Source organism: Taudactylus pleione, unplaced genomic scaffold (assembly GCF_031769625.1).
Source record: "Taudactylus pleione unplaced genomic scaffold, aTauple2 ptg000190l, whole genome shotgun sequence".
NCBI classification, from domain to species: domain Eukaryota; kingdom Metazoa; phylum Chordata; class Amphibia; order Anura; family Myobatrachidae; genus Taudactylus; species Taudactylus pleione.
The window spans coordinates 7,822,972-7,842,070 of NW_028284592.1; the positions used below are offsets into that span (position 1 = coordinate 7,822,972).

Here is a 19,099-nt window from a genome sequence, read left to right on the forward strand (position 1 = left end):
ACTGTATGTATTGGACCCTTTATCTGAGCGACAGCTAAAACATTGTGTTTGAGGCAGTTAATCCCAAAAGCTAGCAGAGCCCGATCAGTGATGTGTTATATAACAACACAGAGCCTACATAAAGTGTTGTGTGCACACCAACAGTTTTCATCCTGAGTTAGCGCTTTCTGTCCCTTCTTTCTCACATGTAAACATGCTGTGCTAGGGAGACTATTGATGTTGCTTTCTGACATTACACTGGCTGTCACTTATCTTTCTGATTGTGTACTTTTCCTGTATGTTCCATTTGTCAGAAATGTCCATAATGTGCTACAGTTGGAGCTGAGAGATAATACAGTGAGATGTTAACCACCGCCCTGCTGTTAATCTGTGAAGGTTTTCTGTTGCTCTCTGTCTACGTGTATTCCAGGATATTCTGGGTGTTGGCAGTCGAGTTCCTTCCTTATTTTCACTAGCATGAAGTCAGGTTTGAATAACAAATAAAGAGCAGCATTAGTCAAATAGTATAGACTCCCATGCCACATGCAAATGACTTCATCTGTAACCATTCTGCAATACTCTGTAAAAAAAAGAACTAAAATATTAACAATATAACTAAGCAGTTTTTGGAAGTGATGCAATTCAGCTCAGTTAGCTTTGTTATTTCTGACAATAAATGTAGTTTGTAGGATACTGGCAAAATATTATTTTAAAACTATGGGTTCCAGCTTCTAAATTTCCATAACTACGTCCTGGCCATCACATCTAATGCTAACTTTTCTTCAGTGCTGCAAATGTCAGACTCCGGGTTACAGTGGGCAAAGTGTAGCAGTGTGTATATCGGGGGTGTATGCCACTTGGTTTATTCTAAACATAAGTGTTCTGGCACTGATCAGCAGTTTGTATAATATATAATACAGACTACAGTGATGTGCCCCTATTAAACACTTACTGAAATATTATTTTCTTGTACTAACTTAGGGCCTGATTCAGAGATGTATGTAATGGCAATTTTACGCAGAATGAGCAATTTTTTGGAATTGCGCATGCGTCAAAGTTGCACTGCGCAATTGTCTTGCCAATCCGCACGCACAGAGGGCCTAATTCAGACCCGCTCGCGAGCGCTGGCAAGCCGTCGCTATGGGTCTCGCTACAAAGGGGGCGTTCTATCGATGGTGAGTGACAGCACGCCCCCTTTGGTGGGCATGCCGGGGGCGTGGCTGGCCAGACGGAGGCGTTCCCATGGGAACGCCTACCAGCTGGGGCAGGCCCCACTGACATCACAAGTGATGTCAGTGGAAGTGCTTTTGGCTCTGATAGAGCCGAAAGCACTCCAGGGCTTGCGGCAACGAGACCCTACTGCAAGGGTCTCGTCGCAAGCCCGATGGTCGCGATGGTCTTCACCATCGCGACCATCTTCCTGGCCGCTCGCTATAGCTGTGGGTGGTCACACAGCTATACGAGCGGCCAGGAGGCCACTCTAAAAATTCAGAGCGTCCGGCTCTGAATCAGGGCCAGAGAACCCATTTGCAAAGTGAGTCACAGGTAGTCAGTATTTGGGGGAGGTAACAAGGGGTTGTTAGAAAAACATGTGTCTTACCGTTTAAATGCCGTTACATTGGCATGCATAAAATGAGCGATTATGATCACATATGCAGCATGAGAGCTCTCTGTGTGTCAGGAGAGCCGATGTATTTGAGACAGGTCAGGCCTGCCCCAAGGGCTGCATGGTTGGTCGATGTGTGTTGATGTTACCGATATATTTACGCAGGTACATGACGTCGGACGTAGATGAGAGGGCGTCTCTAATTTCTATTAAGCTTTTGAACTGTTAGCATATTTTCACAGCTGCGTTCGATCGCACTGGTGTCCATCTCTGAATCAGAACCTTAATGCATATGGAACTGAAAAAGAAAACTCATTGGACAGAAAACACCAATCACATGGAGCATTCAAATTAGTCACTCTCAGCAGTGATGGATCCAGCCATGCCCACATGATGCAGCTCTGGACAGTGGGGTGAGCTGCAGCCAGCTGACCACATACAGTCACCTTAACTAAATGACTGACTACAAGTTTTCCCACTCACTCACATCTTCTGCAAGAACCGTACAACTGTACTACGGTATATTTGTTTATTTGTGATTCCTAGCCTCCTTAAATGGCACATTATATCACAGACAGTATTATGGGGAGTATATCATTGTTTTTTAGTAAAAATATGTTTAGAATACTTACTATAAGCTAATCATCAGTCATTTAATCCTGTATGTCAACTAAGCATGCAGAGAGTGCAAACATTAAGTCATTTTCATTCATAATGGATAAGCAACAAAGTATTTGCATATATGCAAACGCACACTACACAGTATATAATATCAATTACCAATGTACATAATTGAGGATATTATAGAGCAACTGCGGTTATTTAATCCCATATTAATTGGAGTAGTTAAGTTGCGACTGAAAATGTTTGTGGGCAGGACTGGAAGTGGGAGGCGTAATGATTGGAGAGGGGAGGAGTCAGGATTAATTCTTAAACCACACACACTAAAAGAAAAGTCTAGATCTGTCCCTGACTCTCCAGTGGCCTCACTTTTTAACTGAGGAACAAACCAAAAGCATCCTGTCACCTCTTTGTCAATCATGAATTCTAAGTGATAGTGTGTGTGCTGTCCCTTGTCGTTCTACAAGCATCAGCATGCAACAACACTCATGGACTGTTAGCACATGCTACTCTTTTAGTGCTTGCACTGTATTTTGCCATTATTTACCCTGGTATTCCCCATCCTGGAATACCAGGCTGTCCAGTACATCTCAGCATTGAGCTGATCCTGTCTTAGGGCCTAATTCAGAGATTTACGCTAATGCAATCGCAACTGCGATCTCTCACAGATAAAGTGGTTCTGACAGCCATGCTGGGCAACCATAGGGCTACTCAAATGGTCGATTATTGAAGGATCTGCGATGGTGGCTGCATATGTGTACGCAGTTGCTTGGATTTGCGAATTCCCCAGCAATATAATCGTCTAAATCTGCAACATTTACATATCCTGCACACCAGCTGCTGACGGGATGGCAACGGTGATTGCATTAGCGTACATCTCTGAATCAGGCCCTTTTAGCCAGTTTTAATAGCAGAAAAAAAATCATATGTAGGTAAGTGTTCATTTGCTTTTTTTTTTTTTTACTCTTTCAATATTTAAAAACTCTTTTGAATTAACCCAGATCAAATTTAATTAAGTTAATTTGTCTAACCATTATTTTATTATTATCTCACACTATTAATATCATCGTAATTTATTAAGTTAGTTCAGGGGGTTCTATTACAGTAAACAGCAATTCAGATAAATTTGTAAACACTGGAACAATAGTCAGTAATTGCAGTGCACTGTAATAGTATAGGTGTTCCGGGTACACAGTGTCAGTGCTTTCGCAACATTTTATTTTTTTTGCTGCTATATAAAGGTTGCACAAAATTTTTAGTCCTTAAAAAAAATCATAAAAAATTAGATTACACTGCATAATACATAAAGTACACTTTGTAGACAAAAGTGACTGGACACTGACAGCAAATAGATCAACAAGATTGTATTGACATCAGTAATTTGTAGGTCCACCACGTGCAGTGATTACTGCAGACACCCTTCTTGGCAAACTGTCCACAAGTCCCTGGACAACAGCAGGCGGTTTGTTTTGCCATTACTCCTTAAGTTCAGTGACCAACTGGACACTGAAGAAGGTCGAGTCGGCCTAGAACACACCCGTGGCTCCAATTCATTCCACAGGTTCTCAATGGGGTTAAGATCTGGTCTCTGAGCTGGCCAGTCCATCCGGGCTACCAAATTTTCTTTATACCAGTCCATTCTCACCATGGAAACATGACAGATGGCATTGTCATCCTGGTAAAAACATTCATTCCGTAGAAATGCAAGTTCCCTACAAAGTGTTCTTGTCAAAACTGCCACATTAGTGGCCATTTGGAACTCATGTGCAATGGTATGTATGGTATACATTTCTCTTACGCAGGGGTGTCCAATCACTTTTGTCTACATAGTGTATATTGGGCCTGATTCAGCAGCGATTGCAAATGCAACTAAGTACGCAGACTGAGCGATTGTTAGCCACAGAGGAATCCATCGTAGAGTGGGTGACAGGCCATGAGTGTTTTTGGAGGGGGGGATGACGTAGGGGATTGTCGGAGAAACACAGTCGTGCCTGTCCGTTTGAGCGCCATTGCATGGGCGTGCATAAGTTAGCCATTGCATACGCACTGCGTGCGACAAGATTTGCGGTTTCTGCAACTGGTCGGACCTGCTGGAAATGTGCGTGATGGGCCAATGTACATCGATGGTACCAATGTATACGCAGCAGTGCGAGGTAGTACGGATGTGAGAAAGCAGCAGTGGGCGTCTCTATGTCGGCTGAGCTGTGTCAGGCATTAGCATATTTTCGCAGCTCCGTGCAAAATCGCAGCTGCGTATATAATTGTGATCTGTACTGAGTCAGGCCCATTGTATTTGTAAGCCTAGCTTTCAAATAGTGGAAATAAGTCCCGGGGAACATGCATTTGGGTAGATCTTCAGTCAGTCCATGGTGGTTTTTAGGGAGCATTGGACCTCTTGTCATGACAAAGATGAACACGGACAAATACAAAGTTAGCATTGCTGTAGGAATTGCCAGCAGAGCATGTGAAGTATACACTTGCTGAATGGTTATCAAGCAGCAGTTTATATATGTTTAATTATTTTGTTTGCGTTAATTACCTGCATTGAAAGAACTTTCATCCCCAGTAAAGCAATGATGCCACCTATTGTTAGATTGCTGCTAATACAATGCAACATCAAGTTGTTTGTTTTTTCATCCCAATAAAAAGAACATTTGTGGCTATTAATCAAGTCTAAGTTGCTTAAAAATATAGCAAAATTAAATTACCAACAGCTGTAAGTTGCGTTACATCTGTCTGGTCCTAATAAGAAAAATACTATAATCGTACAAGTTCTATTTCTTGCAGAAGTTACAATGATGTTGAGAACTGTAACTAGACTTTTATTTATTTGTACTCATTACAAGCAGTAGTGTAACTAATAATCATATGACATTTTCTAAAGTGAATGATCTGCAAATATACTGGATGCAGATATGTTCTCCAGATCAGATCTTTAATAGACATAATTGATCCTTACACACAGACTTTAAGATTTGTTTTAGGTTTTTCTTATGGTTGAAAACTGTCTTTGTCAGATCGCCATGGAGGTTGGTGACCTCTGCCAGGATGGATACACACGCGGGAAACAAGCAGCGTTCAATGTCCGACAAGAGTTCAGGGAATCTTCTGTAATTACTGACAATTCTGTTTATTAAGGATATCAATGATCTCTATTATACCAGCCATTCATGCTGGGTGATTGAACATACCATGGGGGCAAACACAAGCACCAGTGTGTATCCACCTTCAAAGATCCTGTCGAGCTGGCATCACCATACTCTGAAAGTAGACAACACCAGAATGCCACCACATTAAAAACCTCTAAGCACTTTAAGTGCAGAGCTCTTACACATTTGTTCCTCGCATGTGCCTGCAGTACATTCAGTCTGAGCTGTATTCACCCCATGGTGAACACAATTAAACTGGCACTGAACATAGCGTGCATTGAAATCTATGAAGAAAGTGGCAACAGTACACAAGTGTTCAGAGTGAATGTTGATGGAACATGGTTGCAAGATAATAGGACATACTACTCATACCACTTTCAGACATACGACCCAGGAATTTCCCTGCTCAGACTAGGGCTGCCAGGCTGCTGTCCTGTCACGCTCATACACACACACACACATGTCACACTCACGCAATCACACACCCCTTCTGCAGCCAGGAGACCTCACAACAAAGGCCAGCCTCTCTGTAGCTAGAGTGCGTCTGCTGCTTCTACACACTGCAACACGGACCGGACACCTCTTTCCAATCTATCAAGTACTCTGTCTTCACCCCTTGTTGTAAGGACTGTCAAACTACGCACTGTTAGTTTGCTTGCTATTGTAGGAGGACGCCTCGCCCCCTCCATAACAGCCAATCAGAGGCTTCTAGGTATTCTCAATATGTTTGAAAGGGTTATTACATCAAGGAACCAGTGTTCACGATTGCGAGTAGTGTTAAATAAATCTAATTTGCAGAGCTGGTTGTCTGAACATACCTAAGTGTTTCTACACACTAGCTGTGCTTTTAGCTGCATTTGAACACAGTTTATACAGTTGTTATCTGAGATCATGGATCTGTAGGGTAACTGCTGGCTTTGCACAAACCAAAATACCTGACGTACTGCACCTCAAATGCAGCATTGTGCATGTTTGGTGCATTCATTCAGAGTTTAAGTGTGTTTTATAGTATGTGTTTGCCATCAATGATCAGGGGTTTTGCTATCAGGTTGAAGCCCTAATATTGCAGAACGAGTCAGTCTCTGATCACCTTTACCAAAAAAATGCACACACTCTTTAAAGAGCTCTGAGTTATTATTGCAGAAAACCCATTATAAATGAAAATATAGTTTGGACACCATATTGTGAATAGTTTACTAATATCCATTACAAGAGTCCCTTCGATGACAGAGAGAAAGAGAATGGCAGCATTTTAAACAAACAAAGAAGCAAGTTGTCTTATTTTTACTAATTGCCTTATGTACTACTAGCTGATGTAGCTGGTTTCACATGGGTAGACCATAGATATTTACTGATTCCATTTCCATCTCACCACTCCAGAAACACATTAATCCTTCACCTCTCTAGTAATGCATCATTGGTAAGACATTACCCTCCCTCACCTGTGTAATAACGCACTCCACTCCCTCACCTCTGTAGTAACCTTGCTCACTTCTGTAGTAACACATTTCCCTCCCTTGCACGTGTTGTAACACATTCGACATTCCCCTCCCTTACCTGTGTAGAAATACAATCCCTACCTCACACCTGTAGTAACACATTACCCTAACTCACACCTGTAGAAACGTATTTCCCTCCCTCATCTCTGGAGTAACACATTCCCCTCCCTCACCTCTGTAGTAACACATTACCCCGCTAACCTCTGTAGTAACACATTCCCCTCCCTCACCCCATAGTAACACATTTGACATTCCCCTCCGTCACCTGTACACCTAACAAATTCCCCTCCCTCACTTGTGTAGTAACACATTCCCCTCCCATACATGTGTAGTTACATTCCCTTCCCTCACCTCTATAGTAACACATTCCTGTCCCTCATCTGTGTATTAACACATTGCCAACCTTCACCTCTATAGTAACACATTCCCCTCTCACAGCTGTTGTAATACATTACAGATGTTCACCCCTGTAGTAACACATTCCCCTCCCTCACGTTTGTAGTAACACATTACCCCCGCTAACCCCTGTAGTAACACATTCCCCTCCCTCGCCCCATAGTAACACACTTGACATTCCTCTCCCTCACCTGTGTAGTAACACATTCCTCTCCCTCACTTGTGTAGTAACACATTCCCCTCCCATACATGTGTAGTAGCACATTCCCTTCCCTCACAGATGGTGTTTGACTGTCTCATCGTGGTTGTAGCACAGATCACATTGACAGAATTTTCATATTTTGGCCTCTATTCACCACCACAATGGCTTTGAAATGAAACAAACAAGATGTGCTTTAACTGCAGACTTTCATCCAAATCAGGTGAACGGTGTAGGAATTACAACGGTTTCTATATGTGCCTCCCACTTTTTAAGGGGCCAAAAGTAATGGGACAAACTAAACAATCCTAAGTCTAACTTTCGCTTTTTAATACTTTGTTGCAAATCCTTTGCAGGCAATTACAGCCTGAAGTCTGGAACGCATAGACATCACCAGACGCCATTCTATATGTGCCTCCCACTTTTTAAGGGGCCAAAAGTAATGGGACTATCAACTGAAAAGCTATTTCATGGACAGGTGTGGGCTATTCCCTCGTTATTTCATTATCAATTAAGCAGGTAAAAGGTCTGGAGTTGATTCTAGGTGTGACATTTGCATTTGGAATCAGTTGCTGTCGACTCTCAATATGAGATCCAAAGAGCTGTCACTATCAGTGAAGCAAGCCATCATTAGGCTGAAAAATCAAAACAAACCCATCAGAGAGATAGCAAAAACATTAGGTGTGGCCAAATCAACTGTTTGGAACATTCTTAAAAAGAAAGAACGCACCGGAGAGCTCAGCAACACCAAAAGACCCGGAAGACCACGGAAAACAACTGTAGTGGATGACAGAAGAATTATTTCCCTGGTGAAGAAAAACCCATTCACAACAGTTGGCCAAATCAAGAACACTCTCCAGGAGGTAGGTGTATATGTGTCAAAGTCAACAATCAAGAGAAGACTTCACATGAGTTAATATAGAGGGTTCACCACAAGATGTAAACCATTAGTGAGCCACAAAAACAGGAAGACCAGATTAGAGTTTGCCAAACAACATCTAAAAAAGCCATTACAGTTCTGGAACAACATCCTATGGACATGCGTGGGCATGTATGTCTGCCAATGGAACTGGTTCCCTTGTATTTATTGATGATGTGACTGCTGACAAAAGCAGCAGAATGAATTCTGAAGTGTTTCGGGCAATATTATATGCTCATATTCAGTCAAATGCTTCAGAACTCATTGGACGGCGCTTCACAGTGCAGATGGACATGACCCGAAGCATACTGCAAAAGCAACCAAAGAGTTTTTTTAGGCTAAAAAGTGGAATGTTATGCAATGGCCAAGTCAATCCCCTGACCTGAATCCGATTGAGCATGCATTTCACTTGATGAAGACAAAACTGAAGGGAAAATGCCCCGAGAACAAGCAGGAACTGAAGACATTTACAGTAGAGGCCTGGCAGAGCATCACCAGGGATGAAACACAGCGTCTGGTGATGTCTATGCGTTCCAGACTTCAGGCTGTAATTGCCTGCAAAGGATTTGCAACAAAGTATTAAAAAGCGAAAGTTAGACTTAGGATTGTTTAGTTTGTCCCATTACTTTTGGCCCCTTAAAAAGTGGGAGGCACATATAGAAACCGTTGTAATCCCTACACCGTTCACCTGATTTGGATGTAATTACCCTCAAATTAAATCTGAAAGTCTGCAGTTAAAGCACATCTTGTTGTTTCATTTCAAAGCCATTGTGGTGGTGAATAGAGGCCAAATTATGGAAATTCTGTCAATGTCCCAATATTTATGCACCTGACTGTATTTACCCCCCTCACCTGAGTAGAAATACAACCCCTCCCTCGCACCTGTAGTAACACATTACCCTCACTCACACCTGTAGTAACTTATTCCCCTCCCTCACCTCTGGAGTAACACATTCCCTCCCTTACCTCTATAGTAACACATTACTCCCACTCACCCCTGTAGTAACACTTTCCGCTACCTCACCTCTGTAGTTACACATTACCCCTATAGTAACACATTTCTCTCCCTTGTCTGTGTTGTAACACATTTTCCTCTCCTACCTCTGTGTAGTAACACATTCCCTTCCCTCACTGTTCAAATAGAGGAGCCACACCGACTGCAAGTGATGTTTGGCAGCACTTGGGATAACAGTTGATGTTTGAATATGAGCTGTGCTACAGCCACGATGAGACAGTCAGTCAGTCAGTCAGAACATTGCACAGGGGGAGGAAACATTTTAGCCCTTTTCACTCCCTTAAGAGTCTAATTTAGAAAAATCCCTTCTTAGTGGGTACCTATGTCATGGAGGGAATATTCTCCCCGATTTTCAAGTTTCTAGGTCCAGGCGTTTGGGCTGAGCATTGATGAGTCAAGTCAGTCAGTTAGGACATTTGATTTTATATATACAGTATAGATAAGTACAACATCACAATCAGCTAATTATTGGAATTTGCCTGGGTGCGACACCCTGCATACTTAATTTGTCAAATGATCCAATTGAAAGTAATTTTCACTCTGATTTAATATCGTAATACTCTTATACTGGTACGTTAGTAACCACCTGTTTCTCTTCTTACACATGGGGTTCCCAACCACGGTCCTCAAGGCACACTAACAGTTCAGGTTTTAAGGATAGCCATACTTGAGCACAGATTACTTAATTAGTACCTCAGTTATTTTGATTTCACCATCTGTGCTCAACCATGGCTATTACTAAACCAGGACTGTTAGTGTGCCTTGAGGACCGAGGTTGGGAATCACTGCCTTACACTATTCCCCTAAATATCCTGTGTCTGGGCTGTAAATGGCACATGATTTCTTGGAACCTCCATTATATATTTCAAGATTTCATAAACAAGCTCCCTGCAATGCTGTTTAGAGCCAAAAACACAAATCAGGGCAATTTTCATTTAAAATATCATTTTCTATATTTTCTCTGAGGCATTGAACAAAGAGTTATGCAGCTCTCCTCAGTACTGCACATCCACTGCTAGTTTTCCCCACAGTCTCACGTGCTCTCTTTTCCCTTTGGCAGTTACTGATTATACACCCACTAATGCTGAAAGCCAGCGTGTCGCTTTATTCTTGGGAGATTCTAAAAAAGAACAAACATGTGTTATTGTTTTTTTACAGCAGTAGATTGGACACAGCTTGAACAAAGCTGTTGGCAAATGTATTGATTTTTGTCTATAGCAGTTTTTGGTAGATTGTTAGAGAGCTGAAGGCAGATTCACAAGGCTTCAACAAGCAGCAGTTTTGGTCTGTCAGAAATATTGGAAGTGTTCAGTGTGCACAACCTACATCCTTATATATAGTTGTACTTAAAGCACCAGGCTCTTGAAGAGGTGGATTAAGGCTGTTAGGGGGAGATTTAATAAAGCTTGGAGAGAGAGAAAATTGGAGATAAATAGCACCAACCAATCAGTTCCTAACTGTCAGTTTACAGGCTGCAAAATGACAGTTAGGAGCTGATTGGTTGGTGCTATTTATCTCCAATTTTATCTCTGTCCAAGCTTTATTAAATCTCCCCCTTAATGTGCAAGTGTACAGTATGTGTTTATTTGGTAACTGAGATGCTTCATTGTATTCCGTCAGAGACATGTAGTCAAGGTTTAAGGAAGGATTAAGATGACATGACCAAGGCATAGTTGATAGCAATCATTTGCAAAGCCCTTTCGCAAATAAATATGCAAATATGTCAATCACAGCGCATCATACTAATTAAGAGTATGCACTTGAAATATTAGTTTCCTGCAACACAGTGTAAAACATCCCAAAATGAGGTCATAGCTTACGTGCTATTTCAAACACACCAGTTTTGACCGGCCGGCAAAAAAACGGCTGTTTTTTTGCCGTGTACTAATTTTAGTGAACTATGTAAATAGATGGGTCCTTTCAGACGGCACGGACATGTCAAAAAAACGTCCGACTTTGGCCATTTTTTTAACGGCAGGTCAAAACCGGTGTGTATGAAATAGCCCTATCAGTAGACAACAGGTATATAGTTCTAAATAGGCAAATAGCAATTGCCACACAAAATTGGTCTTATGTCAGGTCAGACCTGGTGTAGATGAAATGCAAGGTACTATTCGGTGCACATATATGAATATTGACAGTGTTTGTAAATGCTTATTTTGTAAATTCATACTTAAATAATCAGTATTTTTTATTAGTTTTGTAAAAGTACCCCCCTTACAGCACTCGTGGCAAGGGGTAAAACTGCCAGCGAAATCATTTTAGAGGTTGGCAAACAGAAAATTCTTAATAGATTAGCACTGACATTTGTCAAAAATTAAATGACTCCAGTTAGGATTATTTAACTACTGCAGTTTTGTTTTGGGGTTTAGCTCCTGTTAAACACATTTTTTTTATTCAGTAGTAGAATTTCTGAAGTTGCTAAGAGATTTAAGTTGCCAATTGAAAGATCAGTTTTTCTGATGTCCTGACCAGTCTCCAGTGATAGCGATGTATTTACTTTCACAGAGCACAAGACTTATTGCACATTAAACTGCTAGGAAATACAGTTTTAAGGCAATATAATGTTTATCAGTGCACAAGTTCCAGCTTGTTGAATATCCTCTATATTACAGTAGGACAATTTTATCATACAAAGGAATTTCTGGTTAGATCACGATAAGTACAAATATGTCTATCTGAAATCTGATAGAGGAGTTATACCGGTTTGAGTAGACCAGAAACCTCCTGTAAATTAGAGCTCTTTGCTGAAACAAAGAGTTGAGGAGAGACGTTGATCTGCAGGAAAGAAAATTAACAATTTTAGAAAATGTTCAAACTTATATTTTTTTATTTTTTTTTAATTTTTGCAGTTTACCAAGTTGGGTGATCTTTGTTACCTTGTTTTATTGCAAGATTGTACAAAAGTCATAACAACTTAGATTGCAAAAAAAGGAGAACAATGGAAGAAGGGGCAAGGGGAGAGTGAGAAAGGGAAACTGTCACACCGGGATGTAGTTAGCAGACTGGCAAACAGGATGAAAGCCGGGGAAAGCCCGACATGGGACTTAAGATAGGCGTCGAAATAGTGATCCCGACGCCGGAATCCAGAAGGATGCCATCCCAAACGAGGTAAGTCCGGGACGTCTTAGCTGATAGCAAAAGGGGGGGAGTGTTAGGTTTAGGCAGAGTTAGGTTGGGTGGGGGGGTTAGGGTTAGCACCCCTAGGGGGGAGTGTTAGGGTTAGGCACCACTGGGGGGGTTAGGGTTAGGCACTAAGGGGGAGGGTTAGGTTTAGGCACGAAGGGGGGAGACAGGTTTAGGCACTAACGGGGAGGGTTAGGGTGCGGGTTGGGGAGGGTTAGGCTACAAGAAGGGAGGGTTAGGGGGAGTAGGAGGATTAGTATATTTACACGACCCCTGTCGGGATAGCGATCATCGGGATGCCGATGTCGGTATTTTGACAGAAGGCATCCCGACTGTCGGTATTACATACCCATTCCGTCACACCTATAGTCCTCATTTCTGGCAGTCAAAAAATGTTTGACATTCCGGAAAGAAAGTGGACTTGTTTGTTAGGAGTCTAGTATGAGCTTAGCCTAAATTTATATAAACACTAGCAAATAAATGGTCCTGGCATGTGCCAGGTCACCTCAGCCGCCATGCCCCCCACAGCAGATCCTACAGTACCCGCCTTCTCCTATCTCCGCTCCCTCCTGTCCGGTTATACTAACCTCCCTGTTCCCGGACCCCTTCTCTACCATCACTGTGGCATGAGTGCATGTCACACCTCATGAGCACAGCACTCAGAAGGAGCCATACTTGCCTACTTTTGAAAAAGCATTTCAGGGAGATTGTGAAAGCAGCACCTATGAGTGCGGCGGTAAAGTGGGCGTGTACTGCTACATCTGAGAGGTGTGTCCTAAAATTGACTTACATCCACATGTAAATGAGCCCCAAAGCAGTTAGTAAGATCTATTTGTTCATCAAAACACATTGATACTTTTCAGAAAATGTATGTAGCCATAGGGATCATTGTGCCTTATAACCAATGCAGGGAAATGATACTAATGATCCCATTTGCATGTATATATCTCTGTTTTTTCTTTTGTATAACAGTGTCATAATGGGGGTAAGGTGAAATGAGGGAGATTGCTGGACTCTTCAGGGAGACAGGGAGATTGCTGCTATTTCAGGGAGTCTCCCTGACAATGAGGGAGAGTTGGCAAGTGTGGAAGGATAGATAGATAAGTACCACGCAACCTCATATCTAGTCTGTCAATGTTAAAATTTATTATTATATTCCTGATTCAATGAAAATGTAAATGATTATGTAAGTGAAAGGAATACAACTTGACCAGTTTAACTTGTATGTAGTGGCATAAGCCTGTACAGTGATCATAACCTCTCTCTCCCTGCTTCCTTTTTTACAGTAAAGTACAGTATGAGAAGAATGAGAAGGACGGACAAGGATCTGCCTTGTGAGAACCAGTGTACTCTGCAGATAGTGGATTACCGCGTGTGTCCTGATTCTAAGAGGATATTCTCTGAGCTTGTATTCATTTGGACTGGAGGACCTGGTTATGACTTCTGCCTTTACCTGACATGCCTGGCAGGAGGAATGGAAAAATGACAATTTGTTTGCACTCCATTTGTGGAACTGTGAAGAACTCTTACAGGATAATGAAGTTTCTGCTTCTGTTGCTGCAGATCACCTTGGGGTGATTCTCACCCACCCAGAAATCACTTTGTGTTTTCTTTGCATGTTTCCGCTGTTAATGGCACGACTTATGACCTGTTGGCCTGCTAAATACAAATGCGCCGCTCGGAAGACTATAAATGCAAAATAAATGTAGTATTTTTACTTCTTCTGAATTAATAATCTCTAAAGTCTGTCTTGTTGGATTGTAATATAATTTCATGCAACGATTACCTTTTGTGTACACATATACGTTATGGAGATTAGCTTCCGTACCGATATTTTCAATATGTTTACTAGAGAAATGGAAGAAATTGTGCTATTTATAACTAAGCCTTATGTTGTGTACATACTGTCTTTGAAATATTGTGATCTAGTTTATTGCTTGTAAATGAGAAATTATATAATTTATTTAGACAAAATTAACTGTATACTATAGTTTTATTGATGAAAGAAATAAAATATTTTGTTCTGAGCATCTGTTTTATTATTTTGGCTTATAATTGACTATTGTTTATCTTGTCGAGCAGCGTACACATTCTCATGAGAATTAATCCTTGTTGAGTGATAAAGAAAGCTTAAATAAGTTATCCATGCCTGTACCATCTCCCCTCACCCCTTAAGTAATGCCCCTCACATAGCAATTGGGTTGGTTCCCGTGAATGGGATCAGCACTAGTATATTATAATCTTGATATCTAGGTGCCGCACTGCGCAATCACAGCTATACAGGTTTGAATGCTGACCAATAGCTGGGGTCTCCCAGTATTCTGCATGCAGGCTTCTATAGCGGGTGGCAGCAATTATACGATAATAGTGAGGGTACCAGGGGGTTTATCCCCACCTAGCAGCTACACAATCAGATTAGCAAATAAATGTAAATATTTAATAGAAATAATATAGTTTAGTAATGGTATGTTTTATCATCACTACATTTTTACCTTGTCTAAAAAGGTCTTTGAAAGGCAAGGTGGGAGCCAGTCTAAAAACAGAGCAAAAATGTTACAAATCTACACCTTGGCAAAACCATGTTGGACTGCAGGTAGGGCAGATAAAAAATGTGCGGAAAGATCTAAGGATGGGAAGAGATGTGTTCTAGCTCAAGATTACATTTCAGTATGACAACAAACTGCCCAGTATTTGTATGCTACATGCAAATGTAGCCAATATTTCCTTCTAGCAGAGCAACAAAGGTAATTTACCGCAAACTCATTGACCCCGGAGGATATCCAATTAGCTCTTAAGCGCAGCTGCCTGCAGAACTTATCAGGGATTTTTTTTCAGGACCTCAGCAGGCTCCAAACAAAATCCCCAATAATGATCACGTTTTTGCAGATCGGGCAGTAAAATCAAATAAGTACGTGAACTTATCACGGATTCTATGTGTTTTCGGCCGAAAACAGATAATTTTTCGGGCTCAAAAAACAAGTTCCAATTGAATTGCCTTAAGGTAAAAAAAACCCCAAAAAGTCCCAATTTTGCGAATTATCCCCGTGGTTTATCGATGAGTGAATTACAAATTGATCCTTTTTTTATTTGCTCCGAAATCTGCAAAGGCCCTCAAAGAGGTATGTTCTCAAAGTGGTTGTGGTAAGTAAAAATACTTTCCTTAAGATGGATTTACTCCTAACTCTATGTTGGGTACACACCTGACAGATATATCTGCAGATCAAGTGATCAGCAGATATATCTGCAGATGATGGTTGTTCATACACACTGAACGACCATCATCTGCATGCTGCAGTGAGTCTCGGCGGGTAGGGGGCGTGGCCTAATATCGGAAGGCGTGGTCATGCCCCTTTAGAAAAATAAAACACATTTGCGGTGCTGGGGAGGGGGGCGCTGCGTGTGCTGGGCTGCTGTGGATGGGGAGCTGTGCCGGACCCAGGTAAGTAGTACCCGCTTGCTGCTCCCCCCCCCTCTCTGCACCCCTGTGTACAGGTGATCGGCTAATCACCCGTACACACACGCCGATGGACAGATATGTCTGCAAACTTGCGCCATGCGTGGAGCGATTTGCAGCACAAGCGGCAAAAGATGCAAGAGAACACATCTGTATTAATATCTGAATTTCCTCTAAATAAAAAAACCTGAATAATAATGATGTTTTGTAATGTATGTGATATTGAATTGAATACATTATAATCCCTTTTGACCAGTTTCCCATTGAGTGTTGGTAAAGGAACCATGCGCAATGCTTACAACTTTATAAAAATCAGATCAAATTGTCCAGCATGTATGCACTTACCAAGGAACGATGCGCGCTCCCACGGATAATTAACAATATCCCCAGGCATCTGTACATGCAGTCTAATCTGGGGATATCGTTAGCGATGCCATGCTGCAGAATGCATGGCACCGCGGCCATTTCCCCGGTGATTCGCACATGCATGGTAGAGATGTCCCGCAAACGGCACGGGCGCCATGTTGCCGGAGACCTGAGCATGCGCAGTAGACTCTGGCACAACGCCAGAGTCTACTGCGCCGCCGGAGAGGAGGGAACCCAATCAGAGCCTGCACACGGGACCCCTCCTCTCTTAATACGGCTCTAGTCAGAAGGGTAGCTGTGTTCAGAACTACAATCATAAACAAGTAACAAACAAACTTGCAAATTGTACAATTATTTTTGTACTACTGGTGATACAGTATATTTTGGTATATAACCACCTCTATACTTTTCTTTATGTAAATGGCATTTTATTATGGTGTGATTATAAGAGGACAGCACCTAAATGGAGCACTTTAGAGGTATATAATTATATTTGTTATTGGACACAATCTTTGTCCAAGGGGCAACTTTATTTAAAAAGATACTGACAACGTGGCTCTCTAAAGGTTGCAGAACTAATTACAGGACATGGGGCTCTATTTATTAACATTATTTTTACCAAAATAAAGTGAAAAGGGGTGTTTTCACATCATTGTAGTTTCACAGAAATTTACTAAAGGGCAATTTTAATAGAATTCGTAAAATTCTTCTCCAAACCCTAATTATAACATATTTTCAGTAAGTAGATCACATTTCCCATAATTGTGTTGGGAAATGTGATCTGGCCAGAGTTACTAAAAATAAAATGTGAAAAAATACCCGGAGAAGCCCTGTGATAATAATGCCACCTGGAGATGGCATTATCCAGGGTTTCCCCTGGTTCCATGACTCCTGCTCTGCTCTGACAGGCAGAGCCAGGAGCCGGGCCCCGATGATCAGCTGTGTGGTCTAAATAGACCACAGGCTAAAAAATAACCTGCATTCAGGGTGATTGGTGCTCCGGTGATGTCCTTCGGGGCTCCAGTCAGCTGGTCTTCCGGCTCCTGCACTGTGACGCCTGGTCAGCTGCTGCATAGAACAGCTGACCGGGGTCACAGTGCAGGATGAGAGACCAGCTGACCGGAGCCCCAGAGGACATCACCGGAGCACCAATCACCGGAGGTAAGTGTAATCCTGGCGAAGGTGCCTAATAGCACGGAAATGCGTTGAACTCATAACAGCTACTTTGGAATATTCATCCAATATTTACTCCCGGTGGATTATACTCTTTGTTATTCACACCCAGTTTTTTGCCGTTTATTCTTCATTAGATACCAGCAGGGGACAACCTGAATTGCCAGCAGTCACTGGGGTAGATGTATTATAGCGGCACTTAACGTGCCGCTATAACACTTCCCGCTTCGCCTCTTTACAGAGGCGAAGCAGGAAGCACTACCGATGAGATGTATAAACATTTCATCGGCCGGAGAGGGGGAGCGTTAACTCCCCCCTCCGGCGCTACCCGCTAGAGACAGCAGCGCATCAGCCTAGTGCTGATGCGCTGTGTCTCTGTCCTGGCCGGCTCCACTGAGCATGCATGGGATCTCGCAAGTGTTGCGAAATCCCCGCGTGGAGCCCTGGAGCCGGTAGCCGCCGCAGCAGGGACAGCGCTGTCCCTGCTGTGGGGATAGGCTAGCGCCAGGCTGTAGCTGTCGTTAACGACAGCTACAGCCGGCCGAACGGTCAGACAATCTGACCGTTCGTACATAGCCCAGGCTATCAGCGCTGCTATCTTGTAGATAGCAGCGCCGATAATGACAGGGGCGCATAGCACACCTGTCATTTACTGCCCAGACCCCATTCATACATCGGGGAAAAGCGGTATCAGCGCACATAACGTGCGCTGATACCGTTTCTGGGCTTCATACATCTACCCCACTATATGGTAATACACACTTACCAAAAAACCTGACAAGTCTGGTGTCAGCCCCAGAAGCCGTGGTCCATACTACCTGACGTGATCCAAAAATTTACTGTGGCCGCTCCGTCTGGCTTTTTGCCAAGACCAGACGGGAGAATTAATTGGGTGCTTGGATATAAGCATTATCATCTCCTTACAAGTTTACTGCAGGCAATCCCATTACACACTGGGTATTGGAACAGGAAACCAGGGTACTCTACGGAGATTGCCGGTGATCGGAGCGGCAGTAGCTATTCACAACAAGGAGTACTACATGGATGTGGTAATTATCCACTGTTCATAAAACTGAGCTATACATCTTATATCATAAAGGAACAATTTAAATATCTACAGAGGAGAGTATATATTTCCAATATTGACTATATATCCGTTTTATCAGGACTATTTTACCATAGTAGCTTCACAGATTATATACATTTTTCTATATGTGAGCTATATCTCTTTATTTTGCACAGAGAGATATCTGTTATTTATTTCGGGACATTGTTAGTTTGATACAGTTGCTCCAGATAGAAACTTATGATATATTGGGGGAGATGTACGAATCCCAGAAACGGTATCAGCGCACGTTATGTGCGCTGATACCGCTTCTCCCCGGTGTATGATCGGGGGTCTGGGCGGTAAATGACAGGGGTGCTGTGCGCCCCTGTCATTATCGGCGCTGCTATCTATAAGATAGCAGCGCCGACGGCAGGGCCATGTACGAACGGTCATAACGCATGACCGTTCGGCCGGCTGTAGCTGTCGTTATCGACAGCTACAGCCTGGCGTTGGCCTATCCCCACAGCAGGGACAGCGCTGTCCCTGCTG

At 42.5% G+C, this 19,099-nt stretch overlaps 1 protein-coding gene across 4 annotated transcripts in view; it reads left to right on the forward strand.

Annotated features, from left to right (window-relative positions):
• PIP5K1B (phosphatidylinositol-4-phosphate 5-kinase type 1 beta) overlaps positions 1-14,513 on the forward strand; it is a 159,560-nt gene extending 145,047 nt beyond the window's left edge. For all 4 annotated transcript variants that reach the window (XM_088476651.1, XM_088476650.1, XM_088476652.1 and 1 more), the window contains one exon: positions 13,796-14,513. In XM_088476651.1, coding sequence (XP_088332777.1) covers positions 13,796-13,798 — 3 coding nt within the window. In that variant the 3' untranslated portion in view covers positions 13,799-14,513. The remainder of the gene's footprint in view (positions 1-13,795) is intronic.
• The last annotated feature ends 4,586 nt before the right edge of the window (positions 14,514-19,099 follow it).